Consider the following 23,890-nt stretch of genomic DNA (forward strand, 5'->3'; position numbering starts at 1 on the left):
AAAAGGGATTGGTCCCTCCAGGACCCAGAGTAAAGACTAACGGTTGATTGGGGTGTAGACTACAACAGCAGACCAGACATTATTACCTTGAGCAGGTCTGAGAGGGTAGCCAGGACCTCCGGGGGTCCCACGTCCAGCCCCTCGTCTCGGCCTGTAGATTTCCTCCTGTACGTCACGTTGCCCAGGTACAAGATGGCCGACAGCACAGAGAAGATCCTACAGTGGATAGACAAGGGATACAATCATCATACCATAGAATCAAATTGAATAGAACAGACATTCTTTTCCATTGTTTCATATCACTGCCAACTACTGTGACTACTGCCACAGAGGAAAAGGTTTAATGGGAGTGCTTGCAGAGGATCCAAGTAATACAAACTGACTACAGTATGCAAATATATGTATGACCTACTGTATTTGACAAACGTATAGGCAGCCATTTAAGGGACCGAATGGTGTGTAAGGGATAGACGTTAACTCAGTGGTGTAGATTCACGGCCCATGACCAGGGCATGTCCACTCACTGTTTCTTAGTAGCAGACAGGAATCCGACCATCTCCATGGCCTGCTGAAGCCTCTCAAAGTCATGGCACAGGTCTTCCTCATCTTCTATCTTAAAATATTGCTGCAGATAGATAGGTAGATATGTGCACTGCATGTTAATGAACCTATGGACAGAGAACAGAGCATATGCAGGCCATTCACTGCATGACAATGACTCTGCATACCAGGTTTACTAGCACTGAATCCGACGGGGAATGTTACCTTGAGCCAGTTCAAATACAGAGATTATTAAGACACACACAACCCATGAATAGAATGAGAGTCAGGGTACAAGGGAATGTACACTAAATGAATGTAGCCAAGGGCATCTGCTAAAAGAAGATAATGAAGCTAATGTACACAAGCAAACACAGCAGAATATCTGTCAAGGGCACCTAAGGGACTAGCTAATAGGGATGTGGTTCTTTCTTGCAGGGGGAATGTACAGTAAGTGTGTGTGTGTACAGTACCTGCTTGAGGTAGAGGTAATCTTCAGGCTGCAGCAGTTTGAACTCCTTGCGCTCCTCCTCTGACGCTCCCACCAGCAGATAGTAAAACACATGGTAGTTCCTAAAGGGACACAGAACAATGTAACAGTGTGTTTGGTTAGTGGATATAGTGTGATTTTTGCATTTGTTATTTGTTTGCTTTTGTTATAAGCTTATGTATTTTTCGCTGGCAAGAATAAATCATACATTCATTTATAAGGCGATTTTTGGTTTTAAATGTTGGAATACAGACCATCAAAAGTCAACACTGTGGCAGTATTAGTTACCCTGACCCAACATTGACTGTGTATATAACGGGCCAGTTTAGTAATGAGCGTGAATGCTGCTGTCAGTTTTTCCAGTCTTGTTATCAGACGGCCGGCCAGCTTGCATTGTTGCAAAACCACACAGGCGTGAGTTTATGTTTACTTCTGAGAATCTCACTGACATCACAGGGAGACATAATGAAAACAGAAGCTAATTTCAACAGACAAGTTGGTATACGAGTAACAACAGGACTAATCCATTATCATATAATAATAGAACTCTGACACATACCTAGTAAGTAATAACATGAAGAATAGGGTTAATGATATGTACAGGCTATGACAACCCCACCCAGGGCATTTGAAGTTGAAACAGTAGCACTACAGTGCTTATAAAGAAATTATCAATGAAATATGTATTCATCAAAAAAATAAGTATCATCTCCCATATTGATCACAACTCTTTGGCGCATATTCAGGCTAGGTAAAAAGTTAGTTCTGAGAGTCACTCTTGGAAATGGTTTCTTTCTGAAAATCAAAAGGCACCAGGGGGAAGCTCTCTGTAGAAACAGAGGGCCTCCACAGGTCATTGAGGGTCAAAGGTAACCCCTGCTGTTGCCCTTTACCTCTCATTATTCTCTCTGGAGACCAGACGAGACTTCTCCAGGAGATACTTCTCCACGATGGCTCTAAGAACGAGAGAGAGAAAAAACGAGAGAGAGAGAACATAAATCAAGTGACACTGAAGTTAGTTTGGTCCTTTCACTTGGCTGTGAAGTGTGTCTTGTGTCTTTCTTGTGTGTGTGTGTGTGTGTGTGTGTGTGTGTGTGTGTGTGTGTGTGTGTGTGTGTGTGTGTGTGTGTGTGTGTGTGTGTGTGTGTGTGTGTGTGTGTGTGTGTGTGTGTGTGTGTGTGTGTGTGTGTGTGTGTGTGTGTGTGTGTGAGAGGTGGTAGTGACCGAGGAGGGGGGGAATCATGAACAGTTGAACTAAGAGTCTAGATATGGACGGCATCAATCTGATGTACACAGTGACATGGTAATGTTAATGTGCAGCAACAGTCACTACGATCAACAGTTTAAACAGATACAATTGCATTTTTACGTAGGCATGTCTGACAAAACCAACATTTAAGCTAATCTTTCATTTTGTTGAAACTCTAAGAATAGAGGGCCGATGGCTGTGTGTATTTTAACACCGGAAGCTCCGGCAGGGAGGGAGCCCAGTGGCCTTTGCTGAGCATGGAAACTTCACTAGCTGGCCCTTTGAGTCTCTATAGAGAGCTGATCTAATAGAAAAATAAGCAGAGCCAGGCGGGGAATACTGGAGTCCATCCACAAGTCACACCCAGAGACACAAACAGAGAGACACATTTACAACAACACACATTTGACATTTTAGTCATTTAGCAGACGCCCTGATCCAGAGTGACTTAAAGGAGAAATTAGGGTTAAGTGCCTTGCTCAAGGTCACAGACAGATTTTTCACCTAGTTGGCTCGGGATTCGAACCCGTGACCTTTCGGTTACTGGCCCAATGCTCCTGCCACCCCAGGATAGCTGCCACACTAAGAGAGAGAGACCGATACACAAATAGGAGGAGGATATAACTTTGTCACTTGTCAAGTCTTAAAGGATCCATGCCACAGGTATTCCCATGCTATTCTGTTACATTGAGAAAGCCCATCTCCCATCCCAGTGAGACCCTGTAACCAGCCAGGCAGAGTGTAATGTAGTGAATGAAAACACCCTGCCAGTGCACTGCTGAGCATGTCCCAGAGCGTAATCTCCTCTATAGAGTGGCCTTGGCTGCTCCACTCTTGGCTGCTCCTGTAGTCAGAGAAATGCTGATGAATGTCTTGCCCGAACTGTGTATGCAACTGGTTCATCTCTGATGCTCACGGGCAATGTGTATTGGAAGAGATGTCTGAATGTTCTTCGCCCAGCATACACCCCTCCAACCAGAAGTGCTTTATCTACTAATTTGCTGGATGCAGAGTTCAAGTGAAGGTCAAGCAAATCATAGAGAAAGCAGACTGTATTGCAATCATCTCTGATGGGTGGTCGAATGTTCGTGGGCAAGGAATAATTAACTACATCATCTCCACCCCTCAACCAGCATTCTACAATAGCACAGACACAAGGGACAACAGACACACCGGTCTCTACATTGCAGATGAGCTAAAGGCAGTCATCAATGACCTTGGACCACAGAAGGTATTTGCACTGGTGACAGACAATGCTGTGAACATGAAGGCTGCTTGGTCTAAAGTGGAGGAGTCCTACCCTCACATAACACCCATTGGCTGTGCTGCTCATGTATTGAATCTGCTCCTCAAAGATATCATGCCACTGAAAACAATGGATACACTCTACAAGAGACCCAAAGAAATGGTTAGGTATGTGAAGGGTCATCAAGTTATAGCAGCAATCTACCTCACCAAGCAAAGTGAGAAGAATAAGAGCACCACATTGAAGCTGCCCAGCAACACCCATTGGGGTGGTGCTGTCAATGTTTGACAGTCTCCTGGAGGGAGTCTTTACAAGGAATGGTCATATCACAGTCTCCCGATATGGACAGCCCCATCAAGAGGATCCTCCTGGAAGATGTATTTTGGGAGAGAGTGGTAAGCAGCATGAAACCGACAGCAGTAGACATTGCACGGATTGAGGGAGACAATGTCATCCTGTCTGATGTCCAGACTCTCTTTGCAGATGTAAGAGTAGAAATCCGTACTGCCCTGCCCACTTCACTGTTGCTCCAAGCAGAGGAAACTACAGTTCTGTAATACATCAAAAAGCATGAAGACTTCTGCCTGAAGCCCATACACATAGCAGCGTACATGTTGGACCCCAAGTATGCTGGCAAGAGCATCCTGTCTGGTGCAGAGATCAACAAGGCCTATGGTGTCATCACTACATTGGGCCTGGATGAGGGCAAGGTTCTTTCCAGTCTGGTGAAGTACACTTCCAAGCAAAGGCTTTTTGGGATGGAGATGCATTATGGCAGTCGTGCCAACATATCTCGTCAGCCACCTGGTAGAAGGGACTTTGTGGATCTGAGGCTCTTTCCCCTGTTGCCTCCATCATCCTCCAAATCCCACCAACATCAGCTGCCTCAGAGCGCTGATGATCTTTGTTTGGGAACACACACACCAAAGCACCCAACAGGCTGACCAATACAAGGGCTGAACACTTTTTGGACATCTGGGGAAATTTGAGGCTTTTTGAGCCAACCTCAACAAGGTTGGAAAGTGACAGTGAAGATGAGGCGTCAAGAGTCTGATGTTCAAGAGGTGGACATTGAGGAGGTCCAGGGAGAAGACATGGAAGCCTGAGAGGAAGACAACCAAAGCTTTAGTATCTAGACTATAATTTTACAGCTGTATGTTGAAAATGTTTTTGGGAGATGCGATGGATCATTGGGTATCATGCAATACTCCCTTTTGTTGTTCAGTGAAATCATCCCATGTGAAGAGTCAACTCATTTAATTAAAGTTCAAATCGTAACTAAATAGTTTTTAAAATTTCTATTGGAAGGATTTAATAATTTGCCATTATGTCTACTTATGATAAGGTAAAAGGTTTATGTTTCTGTCTCCAAATTATATGGTAAATATATCCAATGCAAAAAACATCTACATTTAAATGGTATTAATATTCATTTGCATATATTTCTGTTAATTCCCATATATTCCCGTTAATTCCCACCTCTGAATATTCCCCAAAATGTGCAACCCTAGTCACTCAAGTTTCATTTAAGTGATAATGCCCGAGAAGCCAGTGTTTGGAGGATATATTGGCACGGGTGTTCTTTTCAGGCCGGCAAACCGTGCCAATATATCCACCAAACAACTGCTTTGAGGGCATTATCACTTTCATACAACGGGTTACCAACATATCCAAATAATGATTATAATATTTTATTATTCATAAAAATTCTAGGGTTGCTATCCAAGCCGGCTGGTCATTCGTTCTATTGGTTCTGTTGCCAGAGTCGGGTCGTTCAGGCTTTTTGTTCTGTATCTGTGGACATCGTTCACCCCAAATGTTCCATTGCCATAATGGCTGGCCACATTCTTATCCCTTGCTTGCTAGCTAGCCAACTACGACTAACTTAGTCAGGTCAAACAGTGCAGACAGAATAACAGTAGATGAATTTGTTTAATCCGTTTTCTAGTGACATTTATTTGGATACATCCATAACAATGTGCTAATGAGGTGCGGTTTCACCTGACATAGAACATGTGCTCAATCATCAGGACAGTGTTGTTCAGAGGAGCTAGCCAACAAAACAGCTAACACAATCACTTCAAATGGAATCTGTAAAGACTACAAACTAGCTGCACTTCGTTTCACCGTTTAAAAAAAATGAAATTTCTTTGTATATATTCATAAAAATTATGCCAGCTCATTCATGATTTCAACTGGCTGAGAGACGCTGCCTGCCTCTCCTGTCCCGACCCTTACATTTTACTATTGGACAGTTGAAGATGGAATTTTAACATTAAAATAATGTTGCAAATGTTGGACAGACAGCAAGGTTTATACAAATCTCCGTTGTGGAAAACTAAATGTTTGTCTAAGAGAAAATGTCTAGATGCTTTTTATAGTGGAGATCAAGTTTACAACTTCCCTGCCTGGGCTGATGAGACAGTGGATTGCGCAGTCAGATGGAACAGAGTAAATAGGCATTTTAACGTCATAGATTTAGCCGGTGGTAACTTGTGGAATAGACACCGGCTAGAATGCGCTTTTAACCATTCAGCATTCAGGATTAGATCCACCCGTTTAATAATTTGATATTGCCGCTTTGTTAAACTTTACGATAAGCGCTCCCTTCCTCTGTTAGACAGGAAATGACAGGGCATGTGATGCAGGCAGTAACCAGAGAAACTGCAGGGAGTAACCAGAGAGATTGTAGGCAGAGAGGAAGGAGGCTGTGCTATTACGTGGTTAGGGCTTCAGGCCTCAGAGGTATCACAACAGAAACAAACACACTACAGTGCTTCTCACGAGCCTTATATGGTATGATGGAAGTCACCGTGGCAGCGTCGGCAGTCACTGTGGCAGCGTCGGCAGTCACCGTGGCTGCGTCTGCAGAAACCGTGGCTGCGTCTGCAGAAACCGTGGCTGCGTCTGCAGAAACCGTGGCTGCGTCTGCAGAAACCGTGGCTGCGTCTGCAGAAACCGTGGCTTCGTCTGCAGAAACTGGCTCAGGAACATCCACCAGGGATGGAGTGTGTGTTTACAGGGTAAGTCGGAAAGGAGGTTTGAGTCTTATCACAACACACAGTGTGGGCCAGCAGCCAGTACTCACCCTCTCACCACCCCACTCTCCAGGTAGTTGACCTGGATGAACTTCCCAAAGCGGCTGGAGTTGTTGTTGTGAGCCGTCTTGGCATTCCCAAATGCCTAGTAAAGAGGAGGGGGGAGAGGTTACATTCACTGTGTGAACCATAAAGTGATTATACAGTTAAGAAATAGGAATAAAAACACTTGTGCTAATACTGGAGCTGTTCTCAACAAAACCACAGCTACCCCAGTCCAGAAGTTAACACTAGATGAAAACAGCAACCTTCTTTCTCTCCCTGCCTCAATCACCCCCTCCCTTTCCCTCATTACTCCCTCCTTTCTACTCTCTTGCAGAAGTCCAGGGGGTGACACTAGGCCAGTGTGATTTATGGGGGAACGGGGGGTTAGGTCCAGAGAACTAGTCTCCCTCAGGCTACAGTCATCCCCAGCCAGGGGCACACACCCAGCCCTGGCACCAGTCTGAATGGATAGTTCGCACACACACACACACGCAAAAGGCAGCCACCGGGGAAGTTGACTCTATACATCTTAAATAGGAGCCACATCCTGCGAGGAGCAACAGTTGCAGTCACAATTTGATACATTTGTGGTTGAGCTGATTTAAGGGGAGAGGGGGCTCACAGAGGGGGTCTAAATGAACTTGTTATGGGCAGGGGGTGGTATTTTCACCTCCGGATGAAAAGTGTGCCCAAATTAAACTGCCTGCTACTCAGGCCCATAAGCTAGGATATGCATATAAGTAGCAGATTTGGATAGAAAACACTAAAGCTTCCAAAACTGTTAAAATAATGTCTGTGAGTATAACAGAACTGTAATGGCAGGAAAAAACCCTAGGAAAATCCAACCAGGAAATACTATGATTTTGAAAGGCTGTTTTTCCATTGAAAGCCTATCCACCATACAAAGACTCAGGACCCAGTTCACGATCTCTATGGCTTCCTCAACATGTGCCCAGTCTTTAGGCATTGTTTAAGGCTTTTACTCTGAAAAAATGAGGGAGTAACACTGCTTTCAATGAGAGGACAGTGGACATTTCCAGACATGAACCAAGCACGTGATCGGGAGCGCGCATTTCTTGTTTACCTTTTCCATTGACAAAGCTTTTTTCAGGTTGAAATATTGATTATTAATGACAAAAACAACCTGAGGATTGATTTTAAACATTGTAGAAACATGTCAAACAATCTTTTATTGTACTTTTGGGATTTTTATCTTGGTGTTGAGAGTGCGCATTGTGCCTTTGGATTTCTGAACTAAACGCACCAACAAAACGGAGGTATGTGGACATAAAGATTAACCTTATCGAACAAAGCGAACATTTGTTGTCTGACATGGAGACCTGGGAGTGCCACCAGATAATCTGTATTCGTATGTTTAACACTTGTATCTTTTATCAATGTTTATGATGAATATTTCTGTTATTTGATGTGGCTCTCTGCACTTTCACCGGATGTTTGTTTGAGAATGCATTTCTGAACATAACACACCAATTTCAAATGAGGTTTTTGGACATAAATATTAACTTTATTGAAGAAAACACACATTTATTGTGTAACATGAAGTCCTGTGAGTGCCATCTGATGAAGATCAAAGGTTAGTGATTAATTTAATCTCCATTTCTGACTTTTGTGAGCCCTAGCCTTGGCTGGAAAATGGCTGTATGGTTTTCTGTGACTAGGTGCTGACCTAACAATTGTTTGGTGAGCTTTCCCCGTAAAGCCTATTTGAAATCGGACACTGTGGCTGGATTTACAAGAAGTTGATGTAAAATACTTGTACGTTTGAGGAATTTTAATTATGGGATTTCTGTTTTGAATTTGGCACCATGCAATTTCACTGGCTGTTGTCGAGCTAGCTTCCCACTTGTACCAGAGAGGTTAAGAATCCTTACAGTGAACTGTTGACCTATTTCCGCTGTTCCAAGACTGTCTGCCCTGGTATTATTCCCTCTACCTACTGATCTTTGTGTTCTCAATCGATGAGCAGATTTACACTCACTACAACAACTTACGCTCCAGGATGAGTGCTGCTTGAAGAATTGTAAACTGAATACATTTTTGAGGACTCAGAAAAAAGGTTTAAACTTGATAAAAATAACTTCAAAATGCAAGATAATGTAAGAGTGAGTGACAGGAGTTGACTGAGGAGAAAACTGGAAAGCCTGGCTGAAACATCATAATCAGTGGATGAAATATGTGGTTTAACATGGACCTGTTGTAACATTTAGACTCCTCCCTTCCAGAGCTGGGGCTCACCTCAGGAGAATCTGTACATGCTAGTGTGTGTGTGCGAGTTGTTTACTGAGGGGGTGATAAAATTGACTCTGGGCCAGGATAAATCCTCTTGAACCTACCCATCCCGGATCCGGGAGTGTAATCGTCGCCTGAAACTAATTAGCATAACGCAGCGGACGTAAATATCCCTAGAAATTTGTCCTATTCATGAAAATCACAAATGAAATATATTGAGACACAGCTGAGCCTTTTGTTAATCACACGGTCATCTCAGATGTTCAAAATATGCTTTACAGCCAACGCTAGACAAGCATTTGTGTAAGTTTATCATAGCATTATGCCCTGCTAGCATCATTTACCTTTGAAGAACTTCGGATGTTTTCACTCACGAGAGACTCCCAGTTAGATGGCAAATGTTCCTTTTTTCCAAAAAGATTATTTTTGTAGGCGAAATAGCTCAGTTTGGCTGAGAAATCGATCACTACAACGCCAAACTTTTTTCCAAATAATATCCACAGAAACATGGAAAACGTTGTTTAGAATCCATCCTCAAGGTGTTTTTCACATATCTATTCGATAATATATCCACCGGGACAATTGGTTTCTCATTAGAAGCGATTGGAATAATGGCTACCTCAGTACGTTACGCAAGATTTTCTGCAGGAGCCGTCATGTGACCACTGGCTCAATGTGGTCCCTTACAGCTATTCTTCAACATAAATGTGTAAAAATACGTCACAATGCTGTAGACAAGCGTAGAAAGCGTAAGCTCATTCGTAGCCCATTCACAGCAATATAAGGAGTCATTGGCATGCAGCGCTTTCAAAATATGGGGCCTTCCTGATTGGATTTTTATCTGGGTTTCGCCTGTAACATCAGTTCTGTTGCACTCACAGACAATATATTTGCAGTTTTGGAAACGTTAGTGTTTTCTATCCAAAGCTGTCAATTATATGCATAATCGAGCATCTTGTCGTGACAAAATATCCTGTTTAAAACGGGAACATTTTTTATCCAAAAATGAAATACTGCCCCCAGAGTTTCAAGAGGATAAGACACTGTCAGCTGCCATTGACTGCCCAGTGATGTCAAACGGTTGTCCCAGGGTAAAGGCTAGCAAACCCTGGGAACATTCCCCTGCGCTCAGCCTCTCTGCCATGGAGGAAATGCTAAACGTATCATAGGCCCACAGCATCATTCACATTGAAACATAGTGCCCTGCAGCCTTTGTGAGTGGTTGCTAACCATAACCGTTCCTGATTGGTTGCGAGGCACATCAGGTATGAGGAAGTGGCTTAACGTCTTGGCTAACCAAGCAGAGTCTATGGAATTGAGTCTGCATATTGAAATAAAGGCTGTGTGTGTGTGTGTGTGTGTGTGTGTGTGTGTGTGTGTGTGTGTGTGTGTGTGTGTGTGTGTGTGTGTGTGTGTGTGTGTGTGTGTGTGTGTGTGTGTGTGTGTGTGTGTGTGTGTGTGTGTGTGTGTGTGTGTGTGTGTATTTCATCATGACGTCTTTGCCCATCTTGACTGGCTCCTTTCTCTAGTGTTCCCTGGCAGCCAACTGTATATTTCCAAGGGCCCAGATCCCCATTCAGTCCCTCAGTGTGCTGCCTCAGACTCTAACCAGTTCTCTTTACTAATCAGAGCGTTAATTGTTATTGCACAGACAGGCACCTCAGTAGAAAGAACTTTGGTTTATATTACTGCCATTTGTTTTACAGTTTCACTGCCAGGCTCTGACACCTATTAATCACTTGGCTACATGCACAATATATTCATTAGAAATGCATCACAAAGTAACAAAATCAGGCTCTCTCTGTATACACTATAACTGGAGGCTCATGTGATAGCACCAATACTGGAACAAAACAACCAACAATGGTACTTACAAGAATACGGGCAAAACACCAGTGGTACTAAATAACAAGGCCAATACAATTAGAGGCAGTAGCTTTCATGTAGGTCAGAGATGCTATGGGGCATTCACATGATAGTTGAATATAACTGCACAACCCTTTATGCAGGTTATCTATATGGCTAAGTGATGTACTGGGCCGTACGCACTAAATCAAATCAAAGTTTATTTGTCACGTGCGCCGAAAACAACAGGTGTAGTAGACCTTACAGTGAACTGCTTACTTACAGGCTCTAACCAATAGTGCAAAGAAGGTGTTCGGTGAACAATAGGTAAGTAAAGAAATAAAACAACTGTAAAAAGACAGGCTATATACAGTAGCGAGGCTATAAAAGTAGCGAGACTACATACAGACACTGGTTAGTCAGGCTGATTGAGGTAGTATGTACATGTAGATATGGTTAAAGTGACTACGCATATATGATGAACAGAGAGTAGCGGCAGCGTAAAAAGAGGGGTTGGGGGTACACAATGGAAATAGTAGCCATTTGATTATCTGTTCAGGAGTCTTATGGCTTGGGGGTAAAAACTGTTGAGAAGCCTTTTTGACCTAGACTTGGCACTCTATAAGAACATCCAATAGTCAAAGGTTAATGATATACAAATGGTATAGAGAGAAATAGTCCTATAATAACTACAACCTAAAACTTCTTACCTGGGAATACTGAAGACTCTTGTTAAAAAGGAACCACCAGCTTTCATATGTTCTCATGTTCTGAGCAAGGAACTTAAACGTTAGCTTTCTTACATGGCACATATTGCACTTTTACTTTCTTCTCCAACACTTTGTTTTTGAATTATTTAAACCAAATTGAATATGTTTCATTATTTATTTGAGGCTACATTTATTTTATTGATGTATTATATTAAGTTCAAATAAGTTCATTCGGTATTGTTGTAATTGTCATTATTACAAATAAATACATTTCAAAATAAATAAAAAAAACCTTCGGTATTTTTATTAATGGGTATCGGCTTTTTTTTGTCCTCCAATAAATCGGTATCGGCGTTGAAAACCATAATCGGCCAACCTCTAGTTTGGACCATTCTAGTTTGTTGGTGATGTGGACACCAAGGAACTTGAAGCTCTCAACCTGCTCCACTACTGCCCCGTCAATGAGAATGGGGGCGTGCTCGTTCCTCCTTTTCCTGTAGTCCACAACCATATCCTTAGTCTTGGTTACATTGAGGGATAGGTTGTTATTCTGGCACCAACCGGCCAGGTCTCCGACATCCTCCCTATAGGCTGTCTCGTCGTTGTCGGTGATCAGACCTACCACTGTTCTGTCGTCTGCAAACTTAATGGTGTTGGAGTCGTGCCTGGCCATGCAGTTGTGAGTGAACAGAGAATACAGGAGGGGACTGAGCACGCACCCCTGTGGAGCTCCAGTGTTGAGGATCAGCATTTAGTCCCAGGATCCTTAGCTTAGTGATGAGCTTTGAGGGTACTATGGTGTTGAACGCTGAGCTGTAGTCAACGAACAGCATTCTCACATAAGTGTTCCTTTTGTCCAGGAAGGAAAGGGCAGTGTGGAGAGTAATAGATTGCATCATCTGTGGATCTGTTTGGGCGGCATGCGAATTGGAGTGGGTCTATGGTTTCCAGGATGATGTTGTTGATATGAGCCATGACCAGCCTTTCAAAGCACTTTATGGCTACCAACTTGAGTGCTACAGGGCGGTAGTCATTTAGGCCGGTTACCTTCACTTTCTTGGGCAAAGGGACTATGGTGGTCTGCTTGAAACATGTAGGTATTACAGACTCAGACAGGGAGAGGTTGAAAATGTCAGTGAAGACACTTGCCAGTTGGTCTGCACATGCTCTAAGTACACATCCTGGCAATCAGTCTGGCCCGCGGCTTTGTGAATGTTGACCTGTATAAAAAGGTCTTACATCGGCTACGAAAGCGTGATCACACAGTTGCCTGGAACAGCTGGTGCTCTCATTCAGTCTTCAGTGTTGCTTGCTTTGAAGCGAGCATAAAAAAAGGCATTTAGCTCATCTGGGAGGCTCGCGTCACTGGGCAGCTCGCGGTTGGGTTTCCCTTTGTAGTCATTAAATAGTTTACAAGCGCTGCCACATCTGACGAGCGTCAGATTCGGTGTAGCAGGATTCAATCATAGTCCTGTATTGAGCCTTGCCTGTTTGGTGATTCATATGAGGGCACAGCGGGATTTCTTAAAAGCATCCGGATTAGTGTACCGGCTCCTTGAAAGCGGCAGCTCTAGCCTTTAGCTCGGTGCAGATGTTGCCTGAAATCATGGCTTCTGGTTGGGATATGTACATACGGTCACTATGAGGACAATGACGTCGATGCACCTTATCTGTGACTGAGGTGGTATACTTCAAAGCCATAGGAACATATTCCAGTCTGTGCTAGAAAAACAATCCTGTAGCGTAGCATCTGCGTCATCTGACCACTTCCGTATTGAGTGAGTCACTGGTAATTTTTGCTTGTAAACAGGAATTAGGAGGATAGAATTAGGGTCAGATGTTCCAAATGTAGGGCGAAGAAGAGCTTTGTATACATCTCTGTGTGTGGAGTAAAGGTGATCTAGAGTTTCTTCTGGATGCACGTGACATGCTGGTAGAAATTAGGTTAAACAGATTCAAGTTTGCCTGCATTAAAGTCCCTGGCCACTAAAGCGCCGCTTCTGGATGAGCATTTTCTTGTTTGCTTATGGCCTTATAAAGCTCGTTGAGTATGGTCTTAGGTGCCAGCATCGGTTTTGGTGGCAAATAGACGGCTACGAAAAATATAGATGAAAACTCTTGGTAGATAGTGTGGTCTACAGCTTATTACAGCTTATTACAAGGTACTCTACCTCAGACCAGCAATACTTCCAGGATTCCTTAATATTAGGCATCGCATCGCGCACCAGCTGTTACTGACAAATAGACACCCCACCACCCTTCATCTTACGAGACGTAGCTTTTCTGTCATGCCGATGCACGGAAAACCCAGCCAACTGTATATTATCCGTATTCTCGTTAAGCCACGACTCCATGAAACATAAGATAATGTTTTTTAAATGTCCCATTGGTAGGATAGTCTTGAACGGAGATCAACCAAGCTTATTCTCCAGTGATTGCTCATTGGCTAATAGAACGGATGATAGAGGTGGGTTACCCACTCGCCAACGAATTCTCACAAGGAACCCCAATCTCCTCCCCTTGTCTTTTCTTCACGCGAATGAGGGGGATTTGTCCCTGGTCTCGGAGAAGTAGTATATCATTAAAGAAAAAATCTTAATTCAGTTCGAGGTAAGTAATCGCTGTTCTGATATCCAGAAGCTATTTTCAGTCATAAGAGACGGTGGCAGCAATATTATGTACAAAGTTAGTTACAAACAATGCGAAAAAACACAGTTAGCACAGTTTGTTTGGAGCCCGTAAAGCGGCAGCCATTCCCTCTGGTGCCACTGCAGTTGGACTCCCTCTAGTCATTTGTGTCTTAATTATTTCATCAAAGTGTGCTTAAAGCATCAAACAAGCTCAGTGCATATAGTTGATATGATTCAATAATAAATAATAATAATAATAATAATAAATGCCATTTAGCAGACGCTTTTATCCAAAGCGACTTACAGTCATGTGTGCATACATTCTACGTATCGGTGGTCCCGGGGATCGAACCCACTACCCTGGCGTTACAAGCGCCATGCTCTACCAACTGAGCTACAGAAGGACCACATTCAAATACATAGGATGCGTGTAAATATGGAAAAATACACAGTAAAAAATTTAGACCAATCGTTTGGTCGAAAAAACAGGCTGCTCTCGGTCGACTAGTATTTTTTTTTTAGTTGGGGACCGCCCTAGAATAAATTCCGATTTAGAGCAGGCTGTTCATATAATGCAAAACTTGTCATTTCGCCTGTATTTCTGCCTGCTTGAACATCAAATGCTCAGTTACCCATTAAATGATTCCAAAACAATATAATATTCAAAATGGGTGAATCCTTAAGTTTAATTCGTTGGACAATCAGAGGCAGGATAATGGGGCTAATATAATGTGACAAACTGACCATTTCTAAAATGATGTTTCATCTGAAGTTCAGATAATCTCAGAAGCCATTGCGTAGTCGATCAGAGATTGATGATTGAAGTCAAGTTCAAGAGGTAAAGTTGAATGCTGTCTAAATGTTAAGATCGGCTAGTCCATACAGCACACTGGAAGTTAAAGAGAGTCACGCTACAACGACAATGATCTCACCTCATCAAAATGCAACTGAAGCTGAAGAGATCCCATATAGCTTCAGAGCCAGAGAACTCACATTTTACCCATTCAAATTTGGACTGCCTCCAACAAAAAGGAGCAGATACAACAAAAAGCCAAAATGTAAAGATGAAAAGTAACCTCGTATTGAAGTCATTAGTTGTGTAATGACTGTCCTGTGAGGATCAGATCAGCTTGCCGGGGGTTGACTGTAACCAGGCCCTCTCTCGCCCATGGGGGCTGGTCACCAGTTCACACCCTGCTGTAAATTATAGCAGAAGGTGACTCTTTCGCCCCCTCCAGTATGAACAAAAGGAATGTCTTTGTTAACAGTCTTTTCCAGCTCAAACTCTACCATGTTCAAAAGTGAACACTGGAACATTATTTCAAAGGTAAGACTGTGAATGTGGGGAATGGTCAGTGGGGAGCTATAGAAAACTAATGTCATACTGGTTTCTATTTTGTGATGTCATTAAAAATGGTATAAAGGGAAATACTGTAACTTGGAAACTATATCCTCTTTATCTGTCAAGTTTCCATCCAATACGTTGCGCATATAATATAAAACATGAGAGCATTTAAGACAGGAATGTGATTTTAGGAGTCATAAGAGGTAACTTGCTATCATATACCTTTGCGCAGTAAGTAGCCCCGCCCCGAGTGAGGTCAGAGAGCGTGTCAGCCTGATGGAACAGTCCTTTTCAACCAGAGTGCATAAAAGGACTAGTTAAGAATGACCATATCAGACCAGAACACTGCCAGGTTGCAGCTGTGTGTGTAGTGGTCTGAATCCTGAACCCTGAATATCAACATGAGGTGTCGGCGAGAAGCTCATCTCCCAGACAATCACTGACACGGCTGATTAGCTGTCATAAGTCAGATATTGAGAAAATCGAATTTAAGTGGTACCATCCTACTACTCTTCAAACCATCCTATCCTGCTACGATTCTCAAATCACCATATTCTCCAACTCTCATTTCCGATTGGAACCGTCAACGCGGCTGGCTAACCATTACCCTAGGAGCATCGTCCAGAGTGAAAAGAAGACTGGAAAGGGGGAACCCTTTATGGACAATCAGAGCCTTCGAAGCATGGCGCTGAAAGGCCAAACCAACACTCTTCCGAAAGAGGGCTAGTTCCGAAAGAGATAAACGGCACTCACACATGAATATATTAATGTTTAGTTACTTCAAATTACGACTGTTCAGAATTATGATAGAAGAAGTAATGATTAGAGGTTGACCGATGATTTTTCAACACCGATTATTGGAGGACCAAAAAAAAGTGTGACACAAATTAAATTGTATTGTATAATATATATATATACACACACACACACACACACACACACACACACACACGTATATACACACGTATATACACACACACATATATACACACATTTTTTATTTTTTTTATTTATTTTTTTATTTCACCTTTATTTAACCAGGTAGGCAAGTTGAGAACAAGTTCTCATTTACAATTGCGACCTGGCCAAGATAAAGCAAATAAAGCAAATATATACATACATATATACACACATATATACACACACATATATATACACATATATACACACACACACACACACAAACAGGGGCAAAAAAGTATTTAGTCAGCCATCAATTGTGCAAGTTCTCCCACTTAATAAGATGAGGCCTATAATTTTCATCATAAGTACACTTCAACTATGACAGACAAAATGAGAAAAAAAATCCAGAAAATCGCAATGTAGGATTTTAATGATTTTATTTGCAAATTATGGCGGAAAATAAGTATTTGGTCAATAACAAAAGTTTCTCAATACTTTGTTATATACCCTTTGTTGGCAATGACAGAGGTCAAATGTTTTCTATAAGTCTTCACAAGGTTTTCACACACTGTTCCTGGATTTTTGGCCCATTCCTCCATGCAGATCTCCTCTAGAGCAGTGATGTTTTGGGGCTGTTGCTGGAAAAAACGGACTTTCAATTCCTTCCAAAGATTTTCTAATGGGGTTGAGATCTGGAGACTGGCTAGGCCACTCCAGGACCTTGAAATGCTTCTTACGAAGCCACTCCTTCGTTGCCCGGGCAGTGTGTTTGGGATCATTGTTCTGCTGAAAGACCCAGCCACGTTTCATCTTCAATGCCCTTGCTGATGGAAGGAGATTTTCACTCAAAATCTCCCGATACATGGCCCCATTCATTCTTCCCTTTATATGGATCAGTCGCCCTGGTCGCTTTGCAGAAAAACAGCCCCAAAGCATGATGTTTCCACCCCCATGCTTCACAGTAGGTATGGTGTTCTTTGGATGCAACTCAGCATTCTTTGTCCTCCAAACACGACGAGTTGAGTTTTTACCAAAAAGTTATATTTTGGTTTCATCTGACCACATGACATTCTCCCAATCTTCTTCTGGATCATCCAAATGCTCTCTAGCAAACTTCAGACGGGCCTGGACATGTACTGGTTTAAGCAGGGGGACACGTCTGGCACTGCAGGATTTGAGTCCCTGGCGGCGTAGTGTGTTACTGATGGTAGGCTTTGTTACTTTGGTCCCAGCTCTCTGCAGGTCATTCACTAGGTCCCCCCGTGTGGTTCTGGGATTTTTGCTCACCGTTCTTGTGATCATTTTGACCCCACGGGGTGAGGTCTTGCGTGGAGCCCCAGATTGAGGGAGATTATCAGTGGTCTTGTATGTCTTCCATTTCCTAATAATTGCTCCCACAGTTGATTTCTTCAAACCAAGCTGCTTACCTATTGCAGATTCAGTCTTCCCAGCCTGGTGCAGGTCTACAATTTTATTTCTGGTGTCCTTTGACAGCTCTTTGGTCTTGGCCATAGTGGAGTTTGGAGTGTGACTGTTTGAAGTTGTGGACAGGTGTCTTTTATACTGATAACAAGTTCAAACAGGTTCCATTAATACAGGTAACGAGTGGAGGACAGAGGAGCCTCTTAAAGAAGCTGTTACAGGTCTGCGAGAGCCAGACATCTTGCTTGTTTGTCGGTGACCAAATACTTATTTTCCACCATAATTTGCAAATAAATTCATTATAAATCCTGCAATGAGATATTCTGGACTTTTTTTCTCAATTTGTCTGTCATAGTTCAATTGTACCTATGATGAAAATTACAGGCCTCTCATCTTTTTAAGTGGGAGAACTTGCACAATTGGTAGCTGACTAAATACTTTTTTGCCCCACTGTGTGTGTGTGTGTGTGTGTGTGTGTGTGTGTGTGTGTGTGTGTGTGTGTGTGTGTGTGTGTGTGTGTGTGTGTGTGTGTGTGTGTGTGTGTGTGTGTGTGTGTGTGTGTGTGTGTAATAATGACTATTACAACAATACTGAACGAACAATGAACACTTATTTTACTTAATATAATACAAATAAAATACATTTAGTCTCAAATAAAAAATGAAACATGTTCAATTTGGTTTAAATAATGTAATAACAGAGTGTTGGAGAAGAAAGTAAAAGTGCAATATGTGCCATGTAAAAAGCTAATGTTTAAATGCGTTGCTCAAATCATGAGAACATATGAAAGCTGGTGGTTCCTTTTAAATGAGTCTTCAATATTCCCAGGTAAGAAGTTTTAGGTTATAGTTATTATAGGAATTATGACACGTCGACTATTTCTTTATACCATTGACTGTTGGATGTTCTTATAGGCACTTTAGTATTGCCAGCCTAATCTTGGGAGTTGATAGGCTTGAAGTCATAAACAGCGCTGTGCTTCAAGTATTGCTAAGAGCTGCTGGCAAACGGAGTAAAGTGCTGTTTGAATGAATGCTTACGAGCCTGCTGCTGCATACCACTGCTCAGTCAAACTGTTCTATCAAATTATAGACTTAATTATAATATAATAAATACACAGAAATACGAGTCTTTGGTCATTAATATGGTCAAATCCAGAAACTATTAATTAGAAAACAAAACGTTCATTTTTTCAGTGAAATTCAGAACCGTTACGCATTTTCTCGAACGGGTGGCAAACCTAAGTCGAAATATTGCTGTTACATTGCACAACCTTCAATGTTATGTAGTAATTATGTAAAATTTTGGCAAATTAATTCCTGTCTTTGTTAGGAAGAAATGGTCTTCACACAGTTCGCAACAAGCCAGGCAGCCCAAACTGCTGCATATACCCTGACTTTGCTTGCACTGAACGCAAGAGTGACAATGTCCCTTGTTAATATTGCCTGCTAACATGAATTTCTTTTAACTAAATATGCAGGTTTAAAAGATATACTTCTGTGTGTTGATTTTAAGAAAGGCATTGATGTTTTTGGTTAGGGACATTTGTGCAACGATTGTGCTTTTTTCACGAATACGCTTTTGTTAAATCATCACAAGTCCGCGAAGTTGAAGTAAGCTGTGATTCAGTGATAAATTAACAGGCACCTCACTTCGCGGATTGCAATGTAATCGGTCGTCCTTTAGTTATGATTTAATAAGTTGACTGTTTATGGATGTGACAGGTAAGGACCTTTAGAGTTAATTCGGGAGATAGTAACTAAGAACAGAGAGGTTTCAAAAACAGGGGCACTTCCTGATTGGATTTCTCTCTGGCTTTCGCCTGCAACATCAGTTCTGTTATACTCACAGACAATATTTTTTACAGTTTTGGAAAATTTAGAGTGTTTTCTATCCTCATCTGTCAATTATATGCATATTCTAGCATCTGGTCCTGAGAAATAGGCAGTTTACTTTGGGAATGTTATTTTTCCAAACATAAAAATAGTGCCCCCTAGCTTCAAGAGGTTAAACAACCGCTCTCGTGGTGCCCCAAATTCCTAATGAGTTACATTTACATTTAAGTCATTTAGCAGACGCTCTTATCCAGAGCGACTTACAAATTTAATGTTACATGATTAATAAAAATATATAGATAAAACTTTTTTTAAAGATTGGGTAACAATTAAACAGTTAAACTTTCATTCATCGAATCAACTAAGTCACAACAGTTGGAACTGGACTCGATGGAAGAGGAAACCGCAAGACAGGAACAAGAAATGCGGCAGATAACTTCTAAGGAGATATTGATTCCTCTGTAGCTTCTTCTGTAAAATGTCGTTTCATGTCAGCCATCTTGTGGGGTTGTTGCAGAAGATCGAGAAGAGGCTGTGTGTGTGTGGTGCGTAGGGGTTGGTAAGGCTGTTACAGGGGAGTCAGGATGGAGCCTCTGGTCCTGGCTGGGTCTCAGTTGTTTCACGGGCCAGTTTCTCAGTCTGCCCATCAGACATCAGGCCTGAGAAGCAGCAGAGCAGTCTGGAGCAGGGGAGAATCCGCCTCAACCAGCCTGCCAAGGGGACACAGACTCTGCTGACTGAGGGAAAAATCACTTTTCAGTTCTCCAACCAAAGACCTGAGACAGACATGCATCAAGGGACCATCTATTAATCCTTCTGCTGCCTTTGAACGCTGCATAACGACTAGTCTCTCTTGTAAAAGGGCCATGGATTTTGAGACTCATTTTGACGGATAGCATGCCAGCTACGGTATTCTCTTCTATTCTGCCGTTCAGGAAATGGACCAGACCAGTTGAAATTCAGGGGTAAATGCTGTCATTCAAGTGTGAATAACCAGATTGAACACTTTGTGTTCGAATCCAAGGAGATCTGTGAAATGCATACAGGCAAGTTACAATGCTGCATTTACTTCCAATAAACTGCATTCCGAGGCCTTTTCTAGTTTATTATCCACATTTTTTTGCCAAATTACTGAGGAAATAAATGAAGAATGTAAGAGGGATTTGAGCTGGGGTTCATTAGTTCCAAACGGCCAATTAAAGCAGCCAGCTCCACACACAAATTAACAACCAATGGCAAGTGTCAATTTATAGTGCTCGTGTGCTCGTGTGTGTGTGTGTGTGTGTGTGTGTGTGTGTGTGTGTGTGTGTGTGTGTGTGTGTGTGTGTGTGTGTGTGTGTGTGTGTGTGTGTGTGTGTGTGTGTGTGTGTGTGTGTGTGTGTGTGTGTGTGTGTGTGTGTGTGTGTGTGTTATCTGTGTTACAATTTTGGCAAATCTGCTGAGGTAAGTTTTATGCATTCTGTGTTTGGGGGAGTGGGGGGGAGGGGTGAGAATGAGTGTGTTACTGGTGAGAGAATGCATGTGTTCTTTGCAGGGCTGGGAATTCTGCTTGCTGGTGTGTGTGTCCTGTGCAGATTTCTGTTGGAATTACCAGGCTGACTCAAGAGGCGGTGTGGTGCCTGGGGCCCAAAGCAGGCCTTTCATCCTTCAGTGACTGACTCAACCATCTCCAACAGGAAGCGCTTCATAATGTCACATGACCATGGGCCCAGAGGTCACTGACAACATATGAGTCTGAGAGCCAACCAGGACTCAGAAAGTAGCTCAAATAGCCTCATCACTGTAGAGTGCATCACAAGTATTGTACTATCCCATTACTATCCCATGGAAAAGACCACTATGTGTATGAAACAACTTTGAGCTTTCAAAACGTGGGAGAGAAAGCCCACAGATAGGTGTTTGTTCCTCTAACGTCAAGTCCAAACAAAAGACAGCTGTGGTTCAGCATGAGCCTGGGAATCAGTCAGGCTGTCATCTGTCAGAAGCTGACAGGCGCCAGGGGCATATAGCCTCATCTACTCACAAAGGGTGGCAGTGCAACTCACCGGACCCAAAACACTAATAATTCACACAGTTTTGCTGTATGCTGATTGTTACCCCCTTGTTGTAACTCGTATCGTACTAGGCCTAAACGTGTTGATTGATTCTCACTACCATGTCTGGCTCGTTCCTAGAACTTTAGTTTTTCCAATTAAGGGTAATGAATGGTATCAATTGTTCAACATATAATATATTGCAACAATGTTTATGATCCATTTCGAATTGACAGTTAGGTTTAGCTCCAGAACACAAATAGAATACGGAACATTATATTGACCCACATGGGAGCTCTAGAGCTTTTCAGAGTTATTCAAAAGCTGGTGTCTAGAAAGTATTTCCATGAGGTTTCTTTCCGTTTGCACAACTGTTCAAGATAAGACACTGACTCCTGGTCAAGGGCCTGATTTTCCCTCTATTCTCACATGACATTACTCATGAGACACTGATATAGAACAAAGGGGGTATATCACAAAGCAGGATCACTTTCTGTAAAAACATTCAGATAACTGTTCATCTTCCAGAAAGCCAAAAGTTTAATTTGATATTGAGCTCAACGTGTGATTTGCATCAACACCATATCATTTAAGCCAACCTTGTTCAGGATCTAGTAAATTTGGAGTTGTTTCAGAAGGAGCTTTGTAAAGGGTTAAACTGAGGCCTTGGCAAGTACTTCCACATCTTCTCTTTCATTTCTTCTTTTTGGGGAAAACAGCTTTTACAAATGTCTCTACATGCTTGGAGATCATCTTTCACCCCCTCCGGTCACATGCCTGATGACTATAACTGAGATCTCCAACTCCTGGTTCAAGTTAAAAATACATTTGACTAGGGGCACATCTCAAAAGACAGAAGTGACTTCCATTCCTCTTCTCTGGAAGAACTAGGTTTGACGATCTCTTCATGCTTCCTGAACTTCTTCAATAGTATTCATGTGGACAGAGTGCAGACTCATGTTTCTTGTTTGTCATGACAACATTAGTCACCTATGTAGAGGAATTATCTCCCTTGGGAATGAGCCATCAGCAAAAAACACATTTCACATCCAGTTTAAATCCCTGCTTCTATGTCAACCTCGACTGTGTGAGAATGTGGTACTAATCGCGGGAAATGGAATGAGTGTTTACAGACACCCATGACAGGCATAAGGTGACACACAAACACATCCTTAGCCCCATTACAACCACACGCATCCGGCTTAGGGTTGAATGGCGGGGAACCAGGTTACGGAGAGTTACCGGGATTTACCGGCCAAAACCACTCAATTTTCCACGGATAAATAACTGAGAAACCAGTAAATAATAGAGTATTAATATGAATTTTGACACCTGAAACCCCACCTCTTTAAGGAATACCTAGGATAGGATAAGTAATCCCTCTCACCCCCCCCCCTCCCCTCCCCCTTAAGTTTTAGATGCACTATTGTAAAGTGACTGTTCCACTGGATGTCATAAGGTGAATGCACCAATTTGTAAGTCGCTCTGGATAAGAGCGTCTGCTAAATGACTTAAATGTAAATGTAAATGAACGACATGGTGTGAAATGAAACTGTTCAATTATATGAGATGTCCAAATCTGGCTTCTCTACGGCCTCTGCATGATAAATCAACACTCAGGGAGGGGACAGACAGCCAAACTCAGTATGGAGCGGAATTCACAAAAGCATGAAGGTAACTTTTTTTTCTTTTGACAGGTAGGCCTACATTTGCTGCAGCTCAGCCCATGCTACAGTAATATAAAGACTGAATGTGCATCTAATTTACCCATCTCCATTTGGCTTTCGGGGCCACCTTGTTTTTGATAATTGCAGCTGCAGAGTTTTAAAATACTTGATTGTCTCTTGAAAATACTTGCTTTAAAATCAGTGCATGCATGAGCACTCTCTCGCAGTCTTTCTCTCTCCAACTCATCCAAAACAGAATCTAATTCTAGTCCTATATTATTCAAGGATGTCATTAGAATGATAAAGGACCACTAAACATTTCATTTAACTGTTGACTGCGAGGAAGGAATGAAGCAACAATAGAGAGAGAAAGAGGTAGGCAGGCTAATAACATTAGGGGAAATATTATGACAGAGAGACAGATAGATCTATCTACAGTGGGGCAAAAAATAAATTTAGTCAGCCATAAATTGTGCAAGTTCTCCCACTTAAAAAGATGAGGCCTGTAATTTTCATCATAGGTACACTTCAACTATGACAGACAAAATTATGGAAAAAAATCCAGAAAATCACATTGTAGGATTTTTTATGAATTTATTTGCAAATTCTGGTGGAAAATAAGTATTTGGTCATTAACAAAAG

The 23,890-nt window shown here is 42.1% G+C and overlaps 1 protein-coding gene across 8 annotated transcripts in view; it reads right to left on the reverse strand.

Annotated features, from left to right (window-relative positions):
• The window catches only part of LOC123998601 (unconventional myosin-IXb-like), a 128,711-nt gene that overhangs the window by 52,172 nt on the left and 52,649 nt on the right, over window positions 1-23,890 (reverse strand). For all 8 annotated transcript variants that reach the window (XM_046303615.1, XM_046303632.1, XM_046303623.1 and 5 more), the window contains exons 3-7: window positions 6,614-6,708; window positions 1,924-1,986; window positions 1,014-1,113; window positions 525-625; window positions 87-216 (exon numbers count right to left, since the gene is read on the reverse strand). In XM_046303615.1, coding sequence (XP_046159571.1) covers window positions 87-216; window positions 525-625; window positions 1,014-1,113; window positions 1,924-1,986; window positions 6,614-6,708 — 489 coding nt within the window. The remainder of the gene's footprint in view (window positions 1-86; window positions 217-524; window positions 626-1,013; window positions 1,114-1,923; window positions 1,987-6,613; window positions 6,709-23,890) is intronic.

The sequence above is a fragment of the Oncorhynchus gorbuscha genome, linkage group LG02 (assembly GCF_021184085.1).
Source record: "Oncorhynchus gorbuscha isolate QuinsamMale2020 ecotype Even-year linkage group LG02, OgorEven_v1.0, whole genome shotgun sequence".
Taxonomy (NCBI): Eukaryota; Metazoa; Chordata; class Actinopteri; order Salmoniformes; family Salmonidae; genus Oncorhynchus; species Oncorhynchus gorbuscha.